A 21,350-nucleotide genomic window follows, 5' to 3' on the forward strand; every position below is an offset into this window, starting at 1 on the left:
TCTTTTTCTCAGGGCCTGGCTATCCATCTCAGAACCAGAGCAGCCATGCTCAGTGCAGAGGCTTACATTTCACTGCAAATAAATACTGTAGGTTTTCCTGACAAGAATTAAGTGGCAAAGGGCCAAATGCTGAACAAAAGAGCTTCAGTGAGTTTGCTGTTTTGCTGCACCATTAATTGGCCATGTGGCCCCTGGCCATCTCACTAATTTTATCAGTGAAATGGGGAAAACCAGAGCCTATGCCCCCAAAGAGGAAACTAGCAGATGTTTAACAGAGGTGTTAGTCAGGAGGACCTGTGCAGGCTCCACGAGCACCATTGTTAACACCTGACTACAAATCAATACGCTCTGCTTTTCACATCTAGGCATATCAGTGTGGTTGCAAACAGCTCTGATATTACCTTTCTTATAAAAATCCTAATTTGGGCCCAGCTCAGTGCTGGGAGGACTGCTGCTGAAAGGCAGGTCCCTAGACTGAGCTTGTCTCTGTGATTAAATTTTTTTTTTTTGCCTTGTAGTAATGGTTTCTTGATTATCAAGAACAGCCAGATAGATAATTCCAAATGACTTCAGTCCCATTAGGGCTTTATCAGTGACTCAGAGCATCAGATTAGAGGTAAGGATAAAACTCGTCCATACTGATGTCAACAGGATCCTCTCCATCATCTATGGTCCACTGGAGGCCACTGTGTGGGGGTGTGATTTGCTCCCAGGGAGATGGCTCCTTACAGAAGGGTCTCTAGGGAGATTAGCTGAGTGCTTGGTTATCAAAGCTGTTTGGAGATCTCGTGCCTACTGCTCCAAACAGCAGCAATGTCTACAAGGGGGCAGTGATGGCCTGACTGCTCCCACACACAGTGTGAAGTTCTTTGGGACAATACATCTGAACGACCTTTATTGAGGCAGCATTTACCTACAGGTAGGAAATTGTGGCTCCTATCAGCCCAGCAAAAAACGCAAATCTCATTAGGATGAATCCTGGCTCCTTTTTTACACACCTTACATCCACCTTATTGTCCAGCATACAAATGTGACACCTCTGAGGATTCACAAGGGATTTTTCAGGAACCTAACTGTCCCAGCTCAGCAGGACATACCAAGAAATGCACATCAGAACAGCTTCATCTTGTTTGTTTGCAGCTAATAATCTGATCACTTTTAACCGGTAATTATTGTGAGACGAAACTTGTAAGAGAATGGAAGGACCTAGGGGCTGCATCAAACTCCTTGTTATACTCCTAAATGAAGAGGTTATTAATAACAGTAGACTTTTGTTTTTACCTTGGCAATTTGTTCTGCCATTTGGAGACGTCCATCTAACTCGCGTCTGATCTGTGCTGCTTGCTCATCAGGGTTGTCCAGCTGTATAAAAACAAAAGGCAAATCAAGGTGAAAAATTAAGCAATGCAACACCTTTAGGTGCAGCTCAGTTCCTCAGGCTGTGCTACATTGCTGATAGACAGAGCAAGTGGTGAGAGGCCACATTCTGGAGCAGAAGCCCCCACAAAGGACAAACACAATGTCACCAGCCCAAGACAGACAGTTTTTGATGCCTGCCCTGCTGCCTCCTGGGGCTGAGCATCCTCACCCTGAGGCAGTCTGGTGCAGTGTAGTCTGGAAAGTTACAGCTACAGTGATGACAAAAGTTCTGGTTCTCAGCCTGATGAATGATGAGCTCATCTGTTGGTGCTCACTGGATCAGCTGAATCACCACACTGCCCTGACCCATTGCTCTCCATGGCAGCTCCTCATCTGCCTGCCTGCACATCCCTCACCTCCCCTCTGCCACACACGCTCCTGCAGACCTGCACAGGTGCAGGTGTTATTTCTGCACGCTGCTTCACCACTGATTTTCCAGAGAGCCAGCACTGACTGTGGCTAAGATTGATGGAAAGTGTATTTTTGATTAGCTTTAGAAAGCCTTTGTTATGGATTTAATTCAGCAAAACTACAAAGTGTCCTGACTGTGGTCCAAATCCATTGAAGCTTCAATGGCTTCATTCACAGTAGCTGCACAACATAACCTGCTGGTGTGGTTCATCTTTATATTCCTGATCCCAGCACCAGTACAGAGCCATGGATTATCAGCACCCTTCAGGATCAGTTGCCCCTGTAAATTTCTCCATGAACAAATGTACCACACAACTATTCTGCACCAGTGTGGAAGCACCTCTTGGAGCTGCTTCATTAAGTGTAGGAAATGTACAGACCGAGATTTTAATTTCTTTGCAATTCTGAAAGATGGAGCATTATTTGAATTCTATCTGAGCTACAGTAATTGAGGTTAATCACACACTACCCAAAATAACTCAGGAGCTAAATTTAGAAATTGAGGATGCTGCTGTGGAGGAGGGTTGATTTTGCAGTATGATAATGAACCAACAAACTGCCTCACACTTTCTGCACTATCTTGATTGTGCAGATGTTTTCCAGTGATGCCACAGGTGTCCAGGAAAGATCTGACTGCAGAAGATTATTTTTCTTAGGAGCCAACAAGCAGCCTAGGCATTTTCTTTGGCTGTGATTGAGTGGGTAAGGTGTTGCTTTCCAGGGCTGTGCTTCTCAAGAATAAGTAGTGACGCCAAGCCAAGTAACCTGCTATTTAAAAGAAATAAAAAAATCTTTCCAGGCTGTATTTTCAATGATTCTGCATGATAGCCCCATGACAGAAACTGCTCTTTGGGAAAGCAATCCTAGTCTGTAGTAGCCAAAATAACATTTTCTTCTGGTTGTCTAATGGTACTAATGAGACAGCCCCTGTCTGTCCTCCTGGCACCTTCCAGCAGATCTCTTGTGACTAAGAGCAGCAGCCCAACAGCTCAGCCACTGTTCCCTGCTATGCCTGGGAAGGACTCCTGTGCCTGGGAAAGGCTCCTGCTGCCATCAGAGCAAGTAGAGTACATTTTACACAACCATAATACTATATAGAGCCATTAAGAAAGTAATGCTAGTACCCATAAAATATACTTTGCTTGTGAAATAAGGAAAGGTGCAAATGTGAGACATACCATCTAAGCAAGACCAAGTAAGGCAACACAGAACTTAATACCATTAAAACTCAATTTCTTAACTAGGGAATCAGCTATTTATTATCTGCCACATGCATGCCCACTTTATATTCAAGTACTTGACAGCCAAATACATAAATGATTTTAAAAGTCAAAAAGAAAATGAATTTGTTTCGTTCTGCATTATGACTATGTTATGGGTATGCTGTGAAAAAAGCAAAGATATAAATCATAAGGTTGCCCCAGTCAATTAAATGTGAAAAGTATTACAGATTTCAGTATATACATGATTTGTCATATGCACTGGGCTTTTCTTCAGCAGCATGCCACAAATACATGATTTACATAATTCGTAATTCTCAACTGATCATTACCCAACTGCCTACTGGTAAATTAGATGTTTTCATACGTCTACCCACAACCACATTCGTTCTCTCTGCCTGCCCTGCAGAGATTATCTACATTGGTGTAACAGTTGCTAAAGCAAAATAATAAAATAAAAAAAAATAATAAAAATTAAAAACTTAGGTTTTAAGTGGAACCCAAAATTGACCAGAACTGCCAGCCTATCACTGCAGGCATTGCAGGGCAGGTGTCTACTCTAACCCCTGGTGAGGGTTCAATTGCATGAAAAAAGCCTTGCAAGAAGACAGGTTTTTTACTTATAAACTGTTAATAAGGAATAATTTTTAGTGGGCACTAGTAAATCAGAGAAATGGATTTAATATGTTCCTCATGAGAGTATGACAGTTTTGATTGCCAGTAAGAACCAGTTGCTGGCCTGCAGAAGCAATCCTTTGCTTCCATCCCCCTGAAACAAACTCACAGAGAGAATTTCTTCCCGTTATCCTGAAAGGATGGGAAATAATCCCTCCACATCTTTGAAAGGCAGAAGCAGATGCAAACCAACCAGCTTAATTAGTAAGATCTTCAACAAGATGCACAGGCACTTACCAAACTCTCATCTGAACTGTTTGCTGCATCAGAAATCACCCACACATCACCCAGCCTGAGCCTTTATAGTTTTTAAAGCCAAGAGCCCAGGCTCATTTCTACTTATACCAGGAAATGCCAAAAGCAGTGCAAGGACATGAAGGGTGTTAGGGGATTTTAAACCCCCATGCTTTTGGAGTCGAGGTGTTTTATTTGAAGTGTTTATATTTGAAAACTCCAGCTTTGATTTATCACAGCCTAAAGCCAACCATTTACAATTGCCGCCATGGCTCTGAAAGATCCACCGGAGCAGCCCAGGCTGCTCTCCTCTTTCCTGCTTTGTGCACAAAGAACTTTGGTTCAGATTCACACCTCAGATCCACTCACCTGCCTGGGGACAGAGCAGGGCACAGCTCTCCTGCCATCAACCACAGAGAGAGGGCTGCAGATGGGATGAACCCTCCCAGCCTGGGGACAATGCTGGTGGCACAAGTGACATGCTGTACACAGCCCTTGGCTGGTTGGTAAGAGCACAGTGGATCTGGCTGCTCCACCAAACATAGATTGATGGGGCACAGTCCCAACAGACACAGGGAGTGAAACAGCACAGGAGCTAAACAGCAGCACACTCTGAGCTCAGCTCTGCTGGGAATAGAGTTATTGTAAACTACAAGGGTTTATAATGAAATAACATTGTTGGAAGCTAAGAGGGTTTATAATGACAGGATACAACATACAGATACAACCTTCAATGCCTGGCATTTACACTGTGGATTTGACAAGTATCATTGGTGTAACTGCCATCAGCACCAGCCAGAAACCACCAGGACCATTTACCAGTTTAGTCCCTCCCTGCCAGCCACTGCTAATGCTGACTCCTGCTTCCCAGCAAAGGCAGCAGATGTCACAACACCCCTGTTCCTGAAGAGTAACTGGGGCCCGTCCCAGGGCATGTCCCCTCCCCTGTGACAGGTACAATGTGATGGTGGATCCCGTGGCTCACCCATAACACGTGCTCCTGCAGAGGGACCAGCCTTTTGCAACAGGGTTCTGGAAAAACACATTTTAAATGCTCTGGCAGCTAAATGCTGAGCTGCAGTGACCTGCTTTATGCCACACTGAGAGCAGAAACACTCCTGGCTTTTATTCTTCTGGAAAGGAAAGCCTTTAGCCCATGTCTCTATGAAATCCTCAGCTATTGCCTGTGCTGGTTTTCCTCCCCAGCAGTAGTGGCACCCAGGAATAGGTGATCAGGTGGGCTGCTGCTGAGCAGGGACAGTCCTGGCTGGGGACACTCTCAGTGATCCCAAACATTAATTTTCTCTATCTCTGTATCCAGTACACCACCATGCAGCTGGGAGCTCTGAAAATGCCACTTTTTGAATCCTTTTCCGTGGCTGGAGGACTAAGACAAAAGCTGTGACCCACTCATGTTCTTCCTAAACCTCGCTTAATTTCTCCCAAAATAATTAGTGCAGCCAAATGCATATGCTGTATAGGTGCCAAATACCTCAAAGAAAATGTTTCAAGGCACTCATCCTTTAACATGCTCTGTAGCTCAGCAAATGGTTGATTAAGTATTTCAAAGCAAACATGTTCATGGTGAAGGCTGAACAAGATCACAATATAGGTGACAATTTTGCAGCTTTGATGTAGGGCTTTAGGAGAGATCTTTGTCTCATAAAAGGTGGTTTCATTTTGTGATGCACAGTGTGAGATAATACTGAAAAATTCATAAGCCACATCAATTAATAATTAATCTGTCAGTCCAGGAGTACACACAACATGTGGCAACAGCATCATGGAGTGCTCCAGCTGAAAGGAACGTGGCCCCCAAAGTGACTCATGGCAGGGATGCCCTTGGTTTCTTACCACAAAGCTGCTGTTTTAGGAGATAAAGTGCAATGAGGCAGGACACAGTGGCACCATGTGGCACACATATGCTCCATGTCAATGTCACAGACTGCTCTGCAGCATCCTTTTCCCACTAATGGTCAATATTCCTCTCTACAGGGAGCCAAGGGCAGTGGGATGGCAGCAGTCTGGTGCTCAAGGCCCTGACCTCTTCCCACAGGTCTGAAGCAGAAAACAGAGGAGGATCTGAACATTCCCTCTCCAGCTGCAGGTGGGATTCTGACTTGCCTTTAAACTGGGAACACAAATGATGCTAAGCTTCCCCAGAAGGGTAAGTCACTAATGTCCTGGGCAACATGCTCACCCTCTGAGCAGCACACTGCAACCCACAGACTGCTGGCTGCCTTGGGATCTGAAACAGAAGCAGGGACAGCTTCCCCACATTAGGCACCTCCCTGCATCAGCAACCACAGCAGCATCTGCACAGCTCAACTATGGATTCACAACTCTCACTCCTGCAGTTCCAAAGAGGTTTTTGAAAGACCTGGAGGGAATTGTAGAACATTTCTTCTTCACCAGCCTTTAGGATTGCAGTCCCCAACATTACAGGGGACTGATCTTCTCATGCAACTGCTCAGTAGATCTGGCCAGTCAGAGCTCCCTAAATCAGACTTTGGGGCTCAGCCACACAGAATCTTCCTAGTTCAACATAAAGTTCCCCTTAATTCAAGGAACCTGTGCCTATTACCACACCAAAATTTTATTTTTCCCTCCCATCAGCCCTAGCTCCTCACATAACCCCAGGGTTCCAGCACCCCAAAATGTGGCAAATCCCCTCCTCTGGGGAGGAGATTACCTTATTTTGCACATGTGTAGGTAAAACAGGCTACACTGCAGGGATTCAATCATTTCCATAATTCAGTAAGGGCTGCACAGTTGCTGTTTGCTGTGGATAGGCACTGGCTCCTGCTATCCCAGCAAACTCCTACGGTTATCTAATGAACACCTTCTGCATGAGAGCACTCAAGGGGTCCTGGGAGGCTGATTTAAAACAATAGAAAGGACTTGGATAATTCAGCAAGGGCTGATGATTCTCTCTTAAAGAGAAATCTTATTTCATGCTTCACAAACTTTAGGGTTGCACTAGATTTGTTGGTGAAAACATTCCCTGGGATGTAGAGCAGCCTCTCCCCACCTCAGTGTGAATCTCAGTGCTGCAATACATCTCTGTGCCTCAGCAGCCACCAGGGCTGTGCAGGCTCTCAGCCATTACATCTGCCTGTGGATGCTGGGACCACATCTGCTTCACCAGGTGAGGTCAAGAGGTCCACCCTTGGATTCACCGTGGTCTGAGCACTGTCTTAGATAGCTGTTTATCCCATGAACTGAGATGATTTTCCACCAGAGCAGCTCTGGTGGCACACGCAGGCAGAGGTTTCTCGTGTCCTCTGGCAGCAGCACTCGTGGGTACTCACTGCTCATCTGCAGAGTGCTGATGGATCACCCAGCACCAGCTGGTGCCATGGCAAGGGCAGGCAGGTGCCAGGCATGGATCCTGTGCAGGAAAAGATGATATCTTTCCATGCCCTCTCAGTTCCCAACCTGCCCACCACCACAGCTTTGCCAGGCTGCGCCTTGGGGCTGAGGAAAGCTGAGACAAGCAAACCCAGCATACATCTTTCCAGCAGGCTGTGCAAAGATACCTCCAGATTTATGTGCAATGATAAATCAAAGTAAATGAGAAACCAGATTCAGCAAAACAGAAAGGGGAAGAAAAAAGTGCTGCCTGCCTTTGCAAATGTTTTGCAAGCTGTTAAGAAAAGGGATGGCAGAGCACGTCCACTCGGAAGGCACGCCCTTTCCATCTGTGGCCAGAGAACTTTTGAACCCTGCAAATCCCTCTGCAAGATCATCCGTGCAAGGTGTATGACACTGAAAGGGATTGAAAACTAAAGCTGTCCAGAGGCTCTGACCTCTGAGCATGCCTTAATACCATCTTCTTATGGCATTGCATAAGGATGCTTGGTGGTGTGCAGGCAGCATACGCTGAGCTATGGCACCATGAAAGAAACTGGAGCACTGGCTGGGCAGTGCTGCCTGAGGTACATTTAGCTTGCCTGTGCTTCCTTATCATGTGCTGAATTTTACATCAGTTAATGCAAAGACAATCACCTGATTTCCAAAATATGGCAATAAACTACTATTGAGTTTCAAATAAGTTTTACAGCTAGAAGCAGCTATAATTAATTCATCCCAATCCATTATGGAAGAAGATCTACATATCCTCAAATCCTCATCTTTGATTAAAAGCTTAATGGTAGACACATTCATTGCTTAATTCAAAACGGGCTTTGGCTTTGGGAGCTAAAGCAACTTGTGTGAGGACCTAGTCCAGCAAAGCTGCAGTACCCTGACACTCAGCAGGATTAAATGTGACAGAATAAGATGTGGGAATATCTCCAATGGTGTCTATGCAATAATTTTTTTTCTGCAGAAAACTCTCAATAAAAAACTAGCAAAGCAGGAACTGGCCATGAAACAGCAACGTTTTGATTCTATTATATGCTAAATCAGCAGAAAAAAAGGGATAGGGAATGTAAAACGAAGTTTATGGCTTCCACTTTTCAAGGACTAGGATAGCAAAGATTGCAGTCCTGCTCATTACAGTTCATTTTTGTATTTGTGAAGTTTAGATTTATCACAAGCAGAGATCTAAAGAGACCAACCTCGTGAACGGGCTGATGTCTTTCACACTGTTTTGATGCAGCAAAATTTCCCATGAGGTCAGGGAGAAAGCAGTCAGGAGAATTAAACCTCTAGGCAGCAAATTTCCAGCACATAAAGAAGTTGCTACATGTTCTCAGTGGATGGCATCCTATGTTGGAGGTGGGAGCTGAAGCTGCTAGTCTCACCTGTGAGTAGGATCACAGAAGTCTCTGTATAGGTCATCATCAGACCCCCCCACCCCTACAGCAACAGAGAACTGGAGGGGAACTGCCTTCCACTGCAAATGCAGCTATTTTAGTCCCTCTGACTTGCACCTAATATGCTGCTCACTAATTGGTATCGGCTTATCAAAATCCACAACAGAAACATCACATCTCTAAGTCACTTTGATCAATACATAACAACAACTATAAATAATTAATAATCGATCACTATTGCTATGCTAAATTACTATATTATGCTAATTAAAAGGTAAATTCCTCACTTTCCTTAGAGCAGTGCCCAAACATCCGTGCTCTGAGTCATTCAAAGGTTTCAGAGAAGTGTACCTCAGAGAGAATCTCCTGGTTTTGAACAGAAGCAGTATCAATCCTTAGCCATATCAAGCCTATCTAATTTTTCATTGCATTTTAGAAAAGCCAGCTCTTTTAAAAATAACTAGCATTCAACAGCATGAAAAACAATCACAAGAAATATGGATTGGAATCCTAGCTTCACTAATTGGGAACATCCACCACCTCTCTTACTGCCTGATCCCCTCCAACAGGACCTATTCTGCCCCTGAAGAACCAGCGGCACAAAATTGATGTCTGGCATCTCTGAGAAAGGCCATGTGGAGCTGAGAGCTGTCATGTGGGATCCAACCTCACATAATACCCTTTGAGATGCTCTGGCACCTGCATTAAGGATCAAGGATGTGAAAAGAATTGAAGGAGACACAGAAAAGCAGCAAGAGGCATAGCTATGAAGAAACAAACACAGGGAGCAAAAATGTGATGCTTTTAAAAGCTGTGAATCTGTAAGTTGAGAAGAGGAGGAATAGAGCACAAGGTACCATGTGTGGGGTGCAGGTGGGGCACCATCCTCATCCCCTTACTGGTAGGGACAGTCAGCCCAGCAAACCATCTACACAATAGAGAAAATGCTGTCATTTGTCCATATTAAATGTATAATAAATCATTTCTGTGTACAGACACTATAATAATTACAGAGTAAGATGTTTCAGCCTGCAGCAGCAGCTCAGCTGGACAGCCCAGCTCCCTCTGCACAGAGCATGGCACTGCTGCTCCCAAGCCTGCTCTAGTCAACTCAAACCATGGCCCTGCATGCAGCCCTGCCTCAGCAGAGGATGGGCAAACAGGGATGAGTTTTTGGGGCCCTGGGGTTTGAAGACCCTAGAAATTCCTCCAAGTCTTAGAACCATTGCCTTCCAGATCTCCTATTGATGCTCAGAGCAGGCTCTGAGACCACAGCAATAATATGCACACGTAGTGTCATGAGCCTCCAGTCTTCACCACATTACCACACTGCAGACAACAAACATTTCCTTTTCTTCTTGTCAGGGAACCAAATGAATCCTAAATGGCTTTTCTGACCATAACACACACACAGCACCAGCTACAGACCTCAATTTCTGACACACCAGCTGTGAAGGCAAGAAACTGCAGATAAGAGAGCACTGAGGCTTTCAGGACACTGCCAGCCCCAGTGCACAGCACGAAGAACAATTAGTTTTTTCCAGACCATGTATCGCATGTAATAGAAAATATTAACTCACATTCCAAATATTTATGAAAAGTTCAGACATAATTAAACAATTTGCAATTGAAAATTAACAATCTAAAAATTCAGCCATGTAGACAAAGAGTAATAAATATAACTGCAGTTAATGTAAGCTGATTTCAGTACAGCTAATACGGCAGCAACAGAAAAAGGCAGTCAATCACATCCCCAGTCATTAACAGCTTTCTCCATGTGAAATATTATTATCTGAAGCTTTCAAGCTGCTCTGCTGTCCCAGTGTGTGCAGGAGAGTTGTTTGCCTACAACCTGCTCCAGCTGGAGCAGAGGGACGAGGTGTTCATCTCTCCTACACCCTAGTCCCCCAGCCAAGGTTGTCCCTACCCCTCCCACACCTGAGCCCCAGCCACCATGAGAATGCAGCTGCCAGGCTGCTGGGGAGCATTTTGGAGCAGTGCCTGCACCCCCATGCTCCCAGGGGCTCAGGGGGCTGTGTGTGATGGGGATCCCAAAAGCCTGTGGATGGGGGGACCTGGGCAGGAAACACAGCAGTGTTGTCCTGATGGTTGTGCACTGTGTTTGTGACAGCACCAACACCAGCTTTGCCCCAGTCCCACTCTGGGCTTCACCCACTGCCTCTCAATTATCTTTCCCTAGAGCTCAGTGGGGATCGAACCTCCAGACAGAGCTTTTCCATCCCTAGTGGGTGGAGAGCTCTTCTTCACACTGCTCCACTAATTATTCTTTGTATTTAAAGCCAAGTAAAACATTAACTGTCCAACACATCCATCCCAACCCCGGCTGGACTACCTCAGCCCCCAGCACATGTTAGGCTACAAGACAGTTGGAGAAGAGGGAGCAGCCTGGAACTCTGTGGACAGCCTGAAGGAGAGGGCTGAAATGCCAGCAGGGATGGCACAGTCCTCTGCAGCAGACTTCCATGAACAAAAGATTATGGATTTAAGGAAGGAACGTGAGCTGGGTGGTGGGTCAGGCCCCAGTGAAGCTGCACAGTGACTGTTCCAGACAGCTCTTCTGCCAGGAACACTGTCATCTCCTGCTTTTTGAGGAAATGTGACTTATTTCAAACTACATTTAGCAAGCCATGACCTCTTTCCTTTGAAATTGCTAGCAGGGCATGAGGCTTTTGCTTAGAGAGTTAGGGAAAATATATTGGACACTCAGAGTATGGCATTACAGTCTCTGCTATTGTTGAAGTCCCTTGGTGCTTTCTGTATGGCAGCATTCTGAGAAAATAAGGTGATAACCTGTTCTCTGATCCTGTTTCATCTAAGTCTACCCTCAGTCTTCCCTTTAAGCTTTCACCAAGGACAATGCCTTTGATATGCAGAAAAGATGTAATACAGCTGGAATCCAGATGTGAGACAGAGCACAACCATGGCTGCAGGTCTGCAGCACCAGCACCAGCTCATGTCAGCCAACTGCTGCAGTTCTTTTTAGAAATTAAGAAAAACAGCAATAAAGAGATTAAAGAGAAAAGCCATGCTTAAAGCAGTCTCATGGAATTCAGCTTTTTTTTGCATCCTGTTCTGTAACCTGGTAAAAATTGCACAGTTAGAACCACCCTCTTGCTTCAAATGAAGGTACCACCAGATGTTACCAGCAATAAATCCATGGGAATTGACACATATAGAACCTACAGCTGAATCCCTTCCCCTCTCTTATTATTAATCAAAGATCCATGGAAATCAAGGTCAGGAGAGCAGTTCACAGGGCACTAAAAAAAAATTATGTATGTGTGCAACCCATGGGGTTAGATTGCTCTCCCTGCTCTATACCCTCTGCATCTCTCTCTGTCTCCAGAGGAGTTATAGGGAAAAGCAACAGGGAAAAGCAGGCTCTAACAGGACTGATGGCCCAAATGCTGAGCAAACTGTTAAGCCAGGTGGAAGAAAACAAGGGAGCTCCTGCTAGGAACCAGCAAAGTTGGGAAATGCTCTGGTGCCTGCCTGTGCTGCTTCGCAGGTGCAAAGGAATCAACTGAGGTTTATGCTGTGACCTTGCATGAGAGGTGAGGGAATAACAAAATCACTTGGCTCACAGGCTGAGCAAAATCCACAACAGATTCCACCCTGTCAAAAAGCATTCATCTTCAGACAGGTTTCCTCCCTACATTTTTATGCAACCTTAAAAAGCCTAAGCTGTCCTGTTTCTAAAATGCTCAGATCCATCTTAAATCCATCCTCATACTCTTTTTTAGTAGAATTTAGAGTGGAGGGTAAAACACTGCTGAAACAATTCAAGCAGTTCCTTAAAAACCTGAAAAAAATGCTTCATTCAGCCCAAATGTGCCTACATTATAAACCATGTGCAGGCTCACTCCACAGCATGCATGTGCTGGAAATTAAGAGATGTAAGATTGCCTTTCCATATTCCACTGGGAGAAAAAACAGCAATCCTGTCCCATTTCTTCCAGAGCATTTTCACACCAAACCAAACACCTCCCAGCTGTGCCAGATGTGCTTTCCATCACAGGTAAAAATGAATGGAGGGGTTGACAAAGCAGCTGGCTCTGCAAGATGCTGGCTCATGTAAGCAGGAGCCCAGCTGAGGGAATGAGTACCCAAGCGTGGGGAGGGGAAAATGGGCAAAGCAGAAAATCCCATCTCAGCCCCATCACCACGCAGAGTTATTCTGGTTTATGCTGCTGGCAGCCTTCTTAACTGCACAATGACACACGCTAAAAATATTTGCCATTTGGACTAGATTTCATGTTTAAAAATGTATAACAAATAATTACTTGTACAAGCACAAACCTTATAGCTTCTGCTTCTGAGCAGATGGGAATTTGTAACAAACTTCATCTGGCAAAGCAGTGTCCCCTCATCTGCCATCACCTCATCCTCACTGCCATGCAGCACCAAGTGCTCCATGCATGCCAGCCCTGCTTCCTAACACGGGCAGCTCCACAGCAGAGGCTTTTGGCTGCAGGTGGCCAGGGAACAGCTCCAATCTGCCTGGCTGTAAGACTTTTTCAGAGCCCACCACAACTCCCTTTGCAGACTAAAATGAAATAACCAGCCTAGACAAAGTTCAGTTAAATAACTGATTCTATATTCAGCAATAACACTCATGGTGTCCAAAACCTGCCCAGTCATGGGATGGATTCCCAGCCCAAAATTAGCCACTTGCCCCTTCCTATGCAATCTCTTGTACATTCCTAGTAAAACTTCAGCATACAATTGCTATGTTAAGGCCTGACTTTCCATTTAACCTTAAGCATATCTGATAGAAAAAGATCCAGTGTATCCTCCAGGTGAGAGAAGGACTGTCACAACCTTTGCCCAGCTCTCCCAACCCTGACTATCAGTGGCAGCCAACAGTGACTGCTTTGATCTCAGTTTTACTGCTCCTGTACACAGACAGTTAAAATTGCTCCAATACATCTGCAAACAAATTACTTGGACTATTTCCCTAGGTGAGTCAAACCTTTAGTTCTTCCTTATCCCTTCAGATAACTCCCAAGACCTTCCCAACACATTTTTATAGTACAGATTCCAGACTGGGATATAGGAGAGTTTTTTTTGCTGCCCTATAGAAAGACAAGAGTTTCTCACAATGTTTCCTGTGGTACCTTCACACATGCCAAGGGCTTGGCACCTTGGCTGGACACCTCAGCACACCCACTGAAGCTGTGGCTGAATCCTGTTCTCCTTGCCCACCAATGTCCTGAGAATCCTTAGCTGATGCCCACAAGGCATCAATCAGACACTTTGAAAGCTTTGAAAACCTTTCACAACTCTGTCACCACTTTCTCAGGTACCTTGTTACCTTACTGCAAGTCTGACTCTTCTTTTAACACTATTTATGACAGCTTGTACTTCCTCATTATTTGTTTTACCTTTAAGTCCTCTCCAGGGCCTCTTTTGAAGCAGAAAAAAAAAAAGGGGGGGAAAAGAAAAAAAAAAAAAAAAAAAAAAAGAAGAAAAAAAAGGAGAGTATGGATGAAAAAAAAAAAAAATTAAATGAGCTGATTTTCCTCTAAATTTTGGTAGAGGTTCTCTTGAAGGTTACAGGCTTGCATCCTGAGAAAAGCAAAGGCATCACAGTAGTTTCACAGCTGGAAAACAGGGCAGGCAAAATGCTGTAGCAAGGTGGGACTGGCTCCATATGCAATTCAGCTGTGTCCACACACCCTCCCCAGAATTTTCCAGAGCATTCCAGAGCAGATGGAAAAGTTCTCCATACAGATCACTGCCATCAGACGAGAATTATGAGTTTTGCTTCATCTTAAGGCAGGAATCATTGCAGCCTGCAGGAGACAGCCAATGACACTTTTGAAAGGAAATGCTCCAGTTCCAAGCTGAACTCTGCCTTGCTTGGTGAATTTTTCTGAGACCATCCCCTGCTGTCAGCTGCCCTTCCCTTTTCCAGGGATCATATTGGCAAAAGCCAATTTATGTCCAGCAGAGTTTACAGTTACATCCAATTTCATGCTACCAATGAGCATTTTCTTCTTTTTCAGCAGAAAAGAAGGGTTTTTATTTGACCCATTTTTCTTTTCCTCTGCTCCCCAGCACCCTGCACACCCCTTCCCAGCAGCCTGTGCACAGGAAGAGTTTTATTATTAAAGATTCTTATGAACTCTTTGTCTTTCAACAGGAGATTTACTTTTGGCTGATATCTGGCACTGAGTAAATTCAAGCAACAGTGGAGAGAGAGATTCTCTTCTGCTGTGGCATTCTGGTATGTCAGGATACCTTAGGGAGACAGATGTGCCTCCTGTCCTGCCCTTGCACACTGCACTGCCCTTCCCTCCATCATCCCCTGCTCTATTGCTACACGACTGCAGACGAGACAAAATGTAAGACAGAGATACCAGGGGAAGTTCCTGTCTTGCAGTGGTTCACATGGTGCTTCACATGATGGTGGTAACCACTGATCTGGTTAAACAAAATGTATTTTGATTGTCATAATCCAGAAAACCACTCTTATTTTGAAACAAATCAGATTTTCCCAAGATCACTAATGGCTAAGCTCAGATCAGACTCATACTCTGGTGTTACAATGCCAGCCTTTCTACTCATATATTTAGGACAGAAATAGATTTTTTTTCCATTGATGCTGCTTTTGTTTTTTTCCATACAATGGATGAAACTGCAACTGTCATTATTATAGGAAAGTATAATGATCCAAATTATCTAATTGAACATATATTTGGCTATTTTAATTGACAGAAATAAAACTTCTACTGCCAGACATCCTCAGCTGTTTTGCAGTTGCCATACATAATACCAGAACAAAATGGCCAATCAGTGACACTGAATAATTGCCTACATTGACTGTTAACAAAGGGATCAGGAGTTACACAGCTGGGCAAAGGGCTGCACCAAAAGGAGCAGAGTCACCTCCCAGCACGGAGCAGACAGGGCTGCAGCTGGTACCCCTGGGGAGAACAAACAACAGCTCATCAATGAGCCAAACCAGTAGCAAAACTCTGCTGGTGCCCCTGGGGAGAACAGCTCATCAATGAGCCAAACCCATGTCCAGCTTTCTCCTCCTGCTTTGCTAAGGAACATGCTGTCAACAGGGACTTCCCAGAGGAAAGCTGTTGTACCAGCTTCAAAGAAACCTGCGTTCCTCATCTCAAATACTGCAGATGTCCATGGAAAACCAGACCCTTTTCCAAAAACTGATGCTGCTGCACAGCCATAAGGGGCCACTGTAGCATGAAGGACCTCTGATATAAGCCAGTATTTAAGAGTGCATTGCTCTTCTATTAATCTAACTGGCATTATCCCCTCCAACTCCATTCCCCTCAAGCAGACCCAAACCATGCTTCTCTTATCTGACCTGACCATCACTCTCCCACACAAAGTTATTTTGGAATCATTTTGACAGTGGCAGCCACAGCTCCTTCAACTAATTTACACTCAACTGATACCTAACCATCTGAGCACAACTATTCCCAGCCAAAATCTACTGTTATGGAGAAAAGGAGCAAATAAAGAGAAAATCTGCAAGCAGAAAGGTGAATGGAGAGCAGAGTTAGAAGGTGAATGAAAATGACCACTTGATATTTTGCATTTTTAATAGAATGGTTAGGGTTGAAAGAGAAAATAAAGACCATCATTTTCCAACCATGCCATGGTTGGGACATTCCAACCTGCCATGGGCAGGGACACCTTCCACTAGACCAGATTGTCCTAAGCCCCATTTAACCTGGCCTAAAACTTCAACAGTGGGACATCCACAGCTTCTCTGGGCAACTTGTGCCAGTGTGTCACTACCCTCACAGTGAAGAATTTTTTCCTAATACCTAATCTAATGCTCTCCTCTTTTACTTTAAAATTGCCCCCTCTTGTCTTATCACTGTCTGCCTGTGTTGATAGTAAGAATTTGGATATGCATGGGAAGGAAATAAGACTTTGAGCTATGAAGGGATGGTGAGTATCATGATGGGGAACTGTTGCTGATACTACACTCTGCATCAGAAATAAAGAGCACTGGATTTTAATGTGATTTTTAAATACAAAATAAAATGCTACGTTTGGCAAATAGCATTCTCTTCAGACCTAACAGGCATCAGAGGACTTAACAAAATTATTGTGTCAATAATTTCTCCATGGACAACATCTCTGTTTTTGCAGCTATTTTGTCAGTCCTGGTCTCAGTTCCACACATGGTGCACAAGACTCCTGGCAGTGGCAGCCAAACACATTCCTGCAGCTCATTCCACCAGTGTTGCACAACATGAGCTCTCCAACAAACTGGCAGAACTATCAGCATGATAAATGACTGGTGTTGAGAAGAAACATGAGACCATTTAATTACTCCACAATTAGAATTTTATAATTTAAAACACCCAAAAGGCTTTCTCCATGTCAAGTTTGGACTTAATTAGGTCACAAAAGAAGATAGCTATATTTAGCAAAACTCTCCACAGAAGACAACAACTCATGGTCCTCAGCCTAGGAAAAAGAACTCATCACTGATGTTCCTTCTGCTAAGGAGCAGCCAAGGAGTAAAGCTTCCAACATCCCACTGCAATTTGAGTTATCTTCCAAGATCTCCCACTTTTGTTGGTGACTTACTGTTTTGATTTCTGGGCCCTACATTTTACATTTTTATGTTGATACCTGAAGCAAAATACATCCATGTAGACTTTGCCAAGATTCCCTTCCTGTGGACTAATGGTGACTGGAGATGTGCAGTTCTGGTGCTGGTCCCACTACAGCTGCACACACAGGCAGCAGTCAGGCAAGGTGCAGAAACGAGCTGCACCCATGAGAATGAGGAGGCACTAAACCAAAACTCAGCGGGCTGCTGGCCACTGTCTGTCACTGTGCCTGCTTCCTCCACAGCACCTTTTTAACTGCAAGCATCATTCACCATGCAGCACATTCAGAAGAGGACAGCAAAATTATGCATTTGTTGTTTGCTCTCATTTATTGTGGGAAATGCCTGTAATTTTAGGTGTCATGTCCTCTGCACATCTGAGGAATGCTCAAGGCTCAAGCCTGAACACACAAGCACGCAAACCTGGTTCCACCAAAGCCCACAGGGCTGGAACCTGCCTGTGCTTGGGGCACAACAGGGTACAGACTCCAACTTCCACCCCACACCATGCTCTCCTGGGCCACCAGCACTCAGGGCTGGCATACAGAGCTCTTGGGGAAACTCCACTCACTTCCCTGTCACAGCTATCAATGTTTCTACTAAGACTTCATGGCAAATAATATTGTGCCATCACCTCCCCATTTTCTTACTGTTCTCTGTCACAGACAAAAAATCTGGATCAAAGGCTGGCTACAACACTGGAAAAACACATCTACAGATCACTGCTGTTGGGAAACATCACTACTTTCCTGCATTATACAACCAAATCTGTGCTATGGAGGCCAACACAGTTTTAACATGATTTTAGGCTACTACAGACCTTTTAAATACACAAGAAATTGTATTTGAATTTGTGTTGTATCCAATTCCCTACTGGACTTGCACTCCAATTTCTCACAAACACGAGCAGAATCTGATGTTCCAGAAAAAATGTAGTTTATTGAATATGAAAACTCAGCACTGAAATTGAGGTAAGGAGCAGGTTATGTAAGTTAGGGATATTGAGGCTGAGCCTTTGAAATGCATGAAGTCTACTTTGTTGATCATTTCTCAATTTATAGTCAGCTCAGTGGGAACAAATATGTGCCTACTTTGATATCCTTTTGAATAAAATTCTTGGCATCCCATTTCTGCTAAGAAATATACCTATTCTCTTTTTAATTTGGTGCTTTTTAGATGAAATCTGGAAGATTAGCTGTATTTTATATTCATGAAGTATTTTCTATGGCCCGATCCATTCAACTCCCAAAGTTTCTTCTGAATTAAAATTACACTACCAAATCCCAAGCTGTGATATGAAGCATTTTTCCATTTTTCCAGTTACATGGAACACTGGTGGCCTGAAGAATGAAATGTGAGGAATGGAGGAAAGGACTGGTGAATATTTTTTTTAAATAACTCCCTTTTATGGAAATATGAACACAATATGGACTGCAAAGAAGCAGCCTTGAGGAAACCACATCTTACAGAAATAAGATTAGAGAAAACCTAGTAAAATATTAATGTAGAACTTCCAAAATATTCCCTTAGTGGATGATGTATGTCAGAAAAATGATGTCTCTATATAACAAGATAAAAAGAAAACCAAAAGAATGGTGTGTAACCTTAGGCTAGCACAGCTCAGTGGGAACCAGTCTAGGCTCTCTGACAAGACATTGCGTGCTGAAATGAAGACCCTGGAGCTCTGGCACAAGCCAGCATGACCACATATAGCCCCCATTGTGTGCAAGTATGACTGTATCTTTCCATTTTTGCTCCTGAGATAGGCATTAAAAGTTCCCCAGGAAGGTAATCACTGATAAAATACATGAGCAAGGATTGAAGTGCTGCAAAGCATTGAGATTTTCATGTGGAATTCAAATTAGATTTAAAGACCTACGTGGGAAATTAAATTCTAGCAGCTCCATTGTATTTCCAGTTAAAAGGAAAAGGAAGAGAGAGAGAGAGGTATTAACATAGTGCAGGGTCATGCACCAGTTATGTCTTATTAAGTATTCCAGCCTTCCTTAAGATAAGCATCACATATGGGTTCTTTTGCAGCTAGCAGTTCCTTGCTTAAAGAGAGAGAGGTCTGGATAACACCCCTTCTGTCTCCCAAGGCCTCCTGGGCTGATTGACAGGAACATGTACTGCAGGGAATAAATGCTGCTCAGAGAAAAAATAAGATTATGTTCTCCACAAGGGGCCAGTGGGGGCATTTCTATGTCAAGTCTTCTGCTCAGCATCTCTGGTTGAAGGAAAGACAAACAGGACGAGTGACATTTTCCTTTCCTAACAAGACACAGTCCACAGTGTTTCTCCACGTTGAGAAACTGGGTTTTAAGTACAGTTCAAAGTTTGGGAAGCAAGAGAGATTGCTCAAAATAAAAACAGCATTTTGAGAGCCAAGTCCCACCTTTGGAAAGCAGACCCCATGGAAGCCAACTCAGAAACTGCACTCTGGCCCATCTCAGTTATATTTTATGCTGGTTTGGTTTTTTGGTTTTTAGGGGAGATATTAGCAATAAACATTTAATTTTTGTGTAGCACATTTAGGTATCACTCCCTCCCCCTTGTAATGGACAACATTTGGCTTGGCTTCTCCTCGGGCAGATCCACCAGGTATTTTGAGCCTGGATACCCTGCACAGTGGAAATGTACTCCATGGGATCATTGGGCTTTTCAGCATGAAGTGTTTTCTTCTAAATGAGCAATTTCTTGTCCATTTGATCCCCCATTTTTCAGTCTCCCCTCTGCCAAGAGCAATACAGGTAACACCTCTGGAATCTGTACTTTCTGCCATCCCAAATCTCTTCACTGAAATGATTTCAAGCTGTAATTCCCCAATATTGTCATACTTAGTGATGCTCAAGGACTCTACCATTTCTCAAGCTTTTTCAAAACCTTCCTCACTGCTTCAGCACCTCCCTGCACAACTTTGTCAGGCAGGGTCCATCTTCCCAACCCTCCCTCTGCTCAGAGGTGGAAGCAGGAAGGCACTTGCAGAGGACAGACATTAGGATAGCTCTCCCAGTTGGTATCTCAGGACCAAAGTGTTTCCCTCTCCAGAGACTTCAAATTGCTACAAATGACAGCAGATGAATACATCAGCTAGTTAAATCCTTCATACTTCCCCCAGTTGCTCCTACCTAGAGCCAGGAATTCACAAATCAACTTCCTCTTTTCCGAATGCAAGGTTATGGTAGGGAAACAAAATTGTATTAATAAACATTGATTTGATCAGGCTCCTGATCTGGGGGAAAAAAGTCCAAACATCTATCTAAGAAGCAGAAAATTCATGCCAACAACTGTATGTTCAAGGAAAGAAGAGAAACAGCAGTCCTTATATAAAAGGGCTAAGGTAGGTTGGAAAAGTCAAGTTCATCGATATGATGTTTTATAAGGTAACCATGGCTATTTTTTATGCATTCCTTTGCAGCATGAATGCAGATGATGAAAAGTATTCATGGGCCAACTGAAACAAAAATAAATGAAAGAGATATCTTGATGGCAATTTAAGCCTGAAACTGCAAAAATTAATCAGTCCACACAGTCAACAAAGAGCATTCAGCTGATGCTGCACCACAAATACACCTTGTTAATTAGATGAGGGTAAAAAGGGTTTTTATCATTTCACAAAGGATGAACATCTTGAAAATCACCCTGATGTATCTGCAGGGATCCATGATGCTTGCTGAAGTAGGAGCTGTCCACATGGCCTCTGGATAAAGTACAACTGCTTCTAATGTAATGTGTACAGGCTGGTGGAAAGGCAGTGGAAGATGCAACCCAGTGAGCTGCAGCCCTTTGTGCAGTCACTCATGGGCTGTATGCATGATTCTGCTCCACTGCTGCTTCTTGAGAGTGTTTGGCATGATCTTCCATGACACTCTTGGCTCTTACCTTGCTGGCAGGTGGTGCCACCCCTTACAGCGAGGCAGGGGAGCAGGTCAGAAGTTGGGGTCAGGAAATGGTGAGGGTGCCCAGTTGTGACAAATCACAGAATCTGAAAAGGCTTCAGCTCAGAGG

General features: G+C 44.0%; 1 protein-coding gene across 16 annotated transcripts in view; it reads right to left on the bottom strand.

The window, feature by feature from the left end:
• The window catches only part of CADPS (calcium dependent secretion activator), a 205,922-nt gene that overhangs the window by 133,400 nt on the left and 51,172 nt on the right, over nt 1-21,350 (bottom strand). For all 16 annotated transcript variants that reach the window (XM_077786159.1, XM_021537240.3, XM_077786156.1 and 13 more), the window contains exon 4: nt 1,282-1,362. In XM_077786159.1, coding sequence (XP_077642285.1) covers nt 1,282-1,362 — 81 coding nt within the window. The remainder of the gene's footprint in view (nt 1-1,281; nt 1,363-21,350) is intronic.

The sequence above is a fragment of the Lonchura striata genome, chromosome 12 (genome assembly GCF_046129695.1).
Source record: "Lonchura striata isolate bLonStr1 chromosome 12, bLonStr1.mat, whole genome shotgun sequence".
Taxonomy (NCBI): domain Eukaryota; kingdom Metazoa; phylum Chordata; class Aves; order Passeriformes; family Estrildidae; genus Lonchura; species Lonchura striata.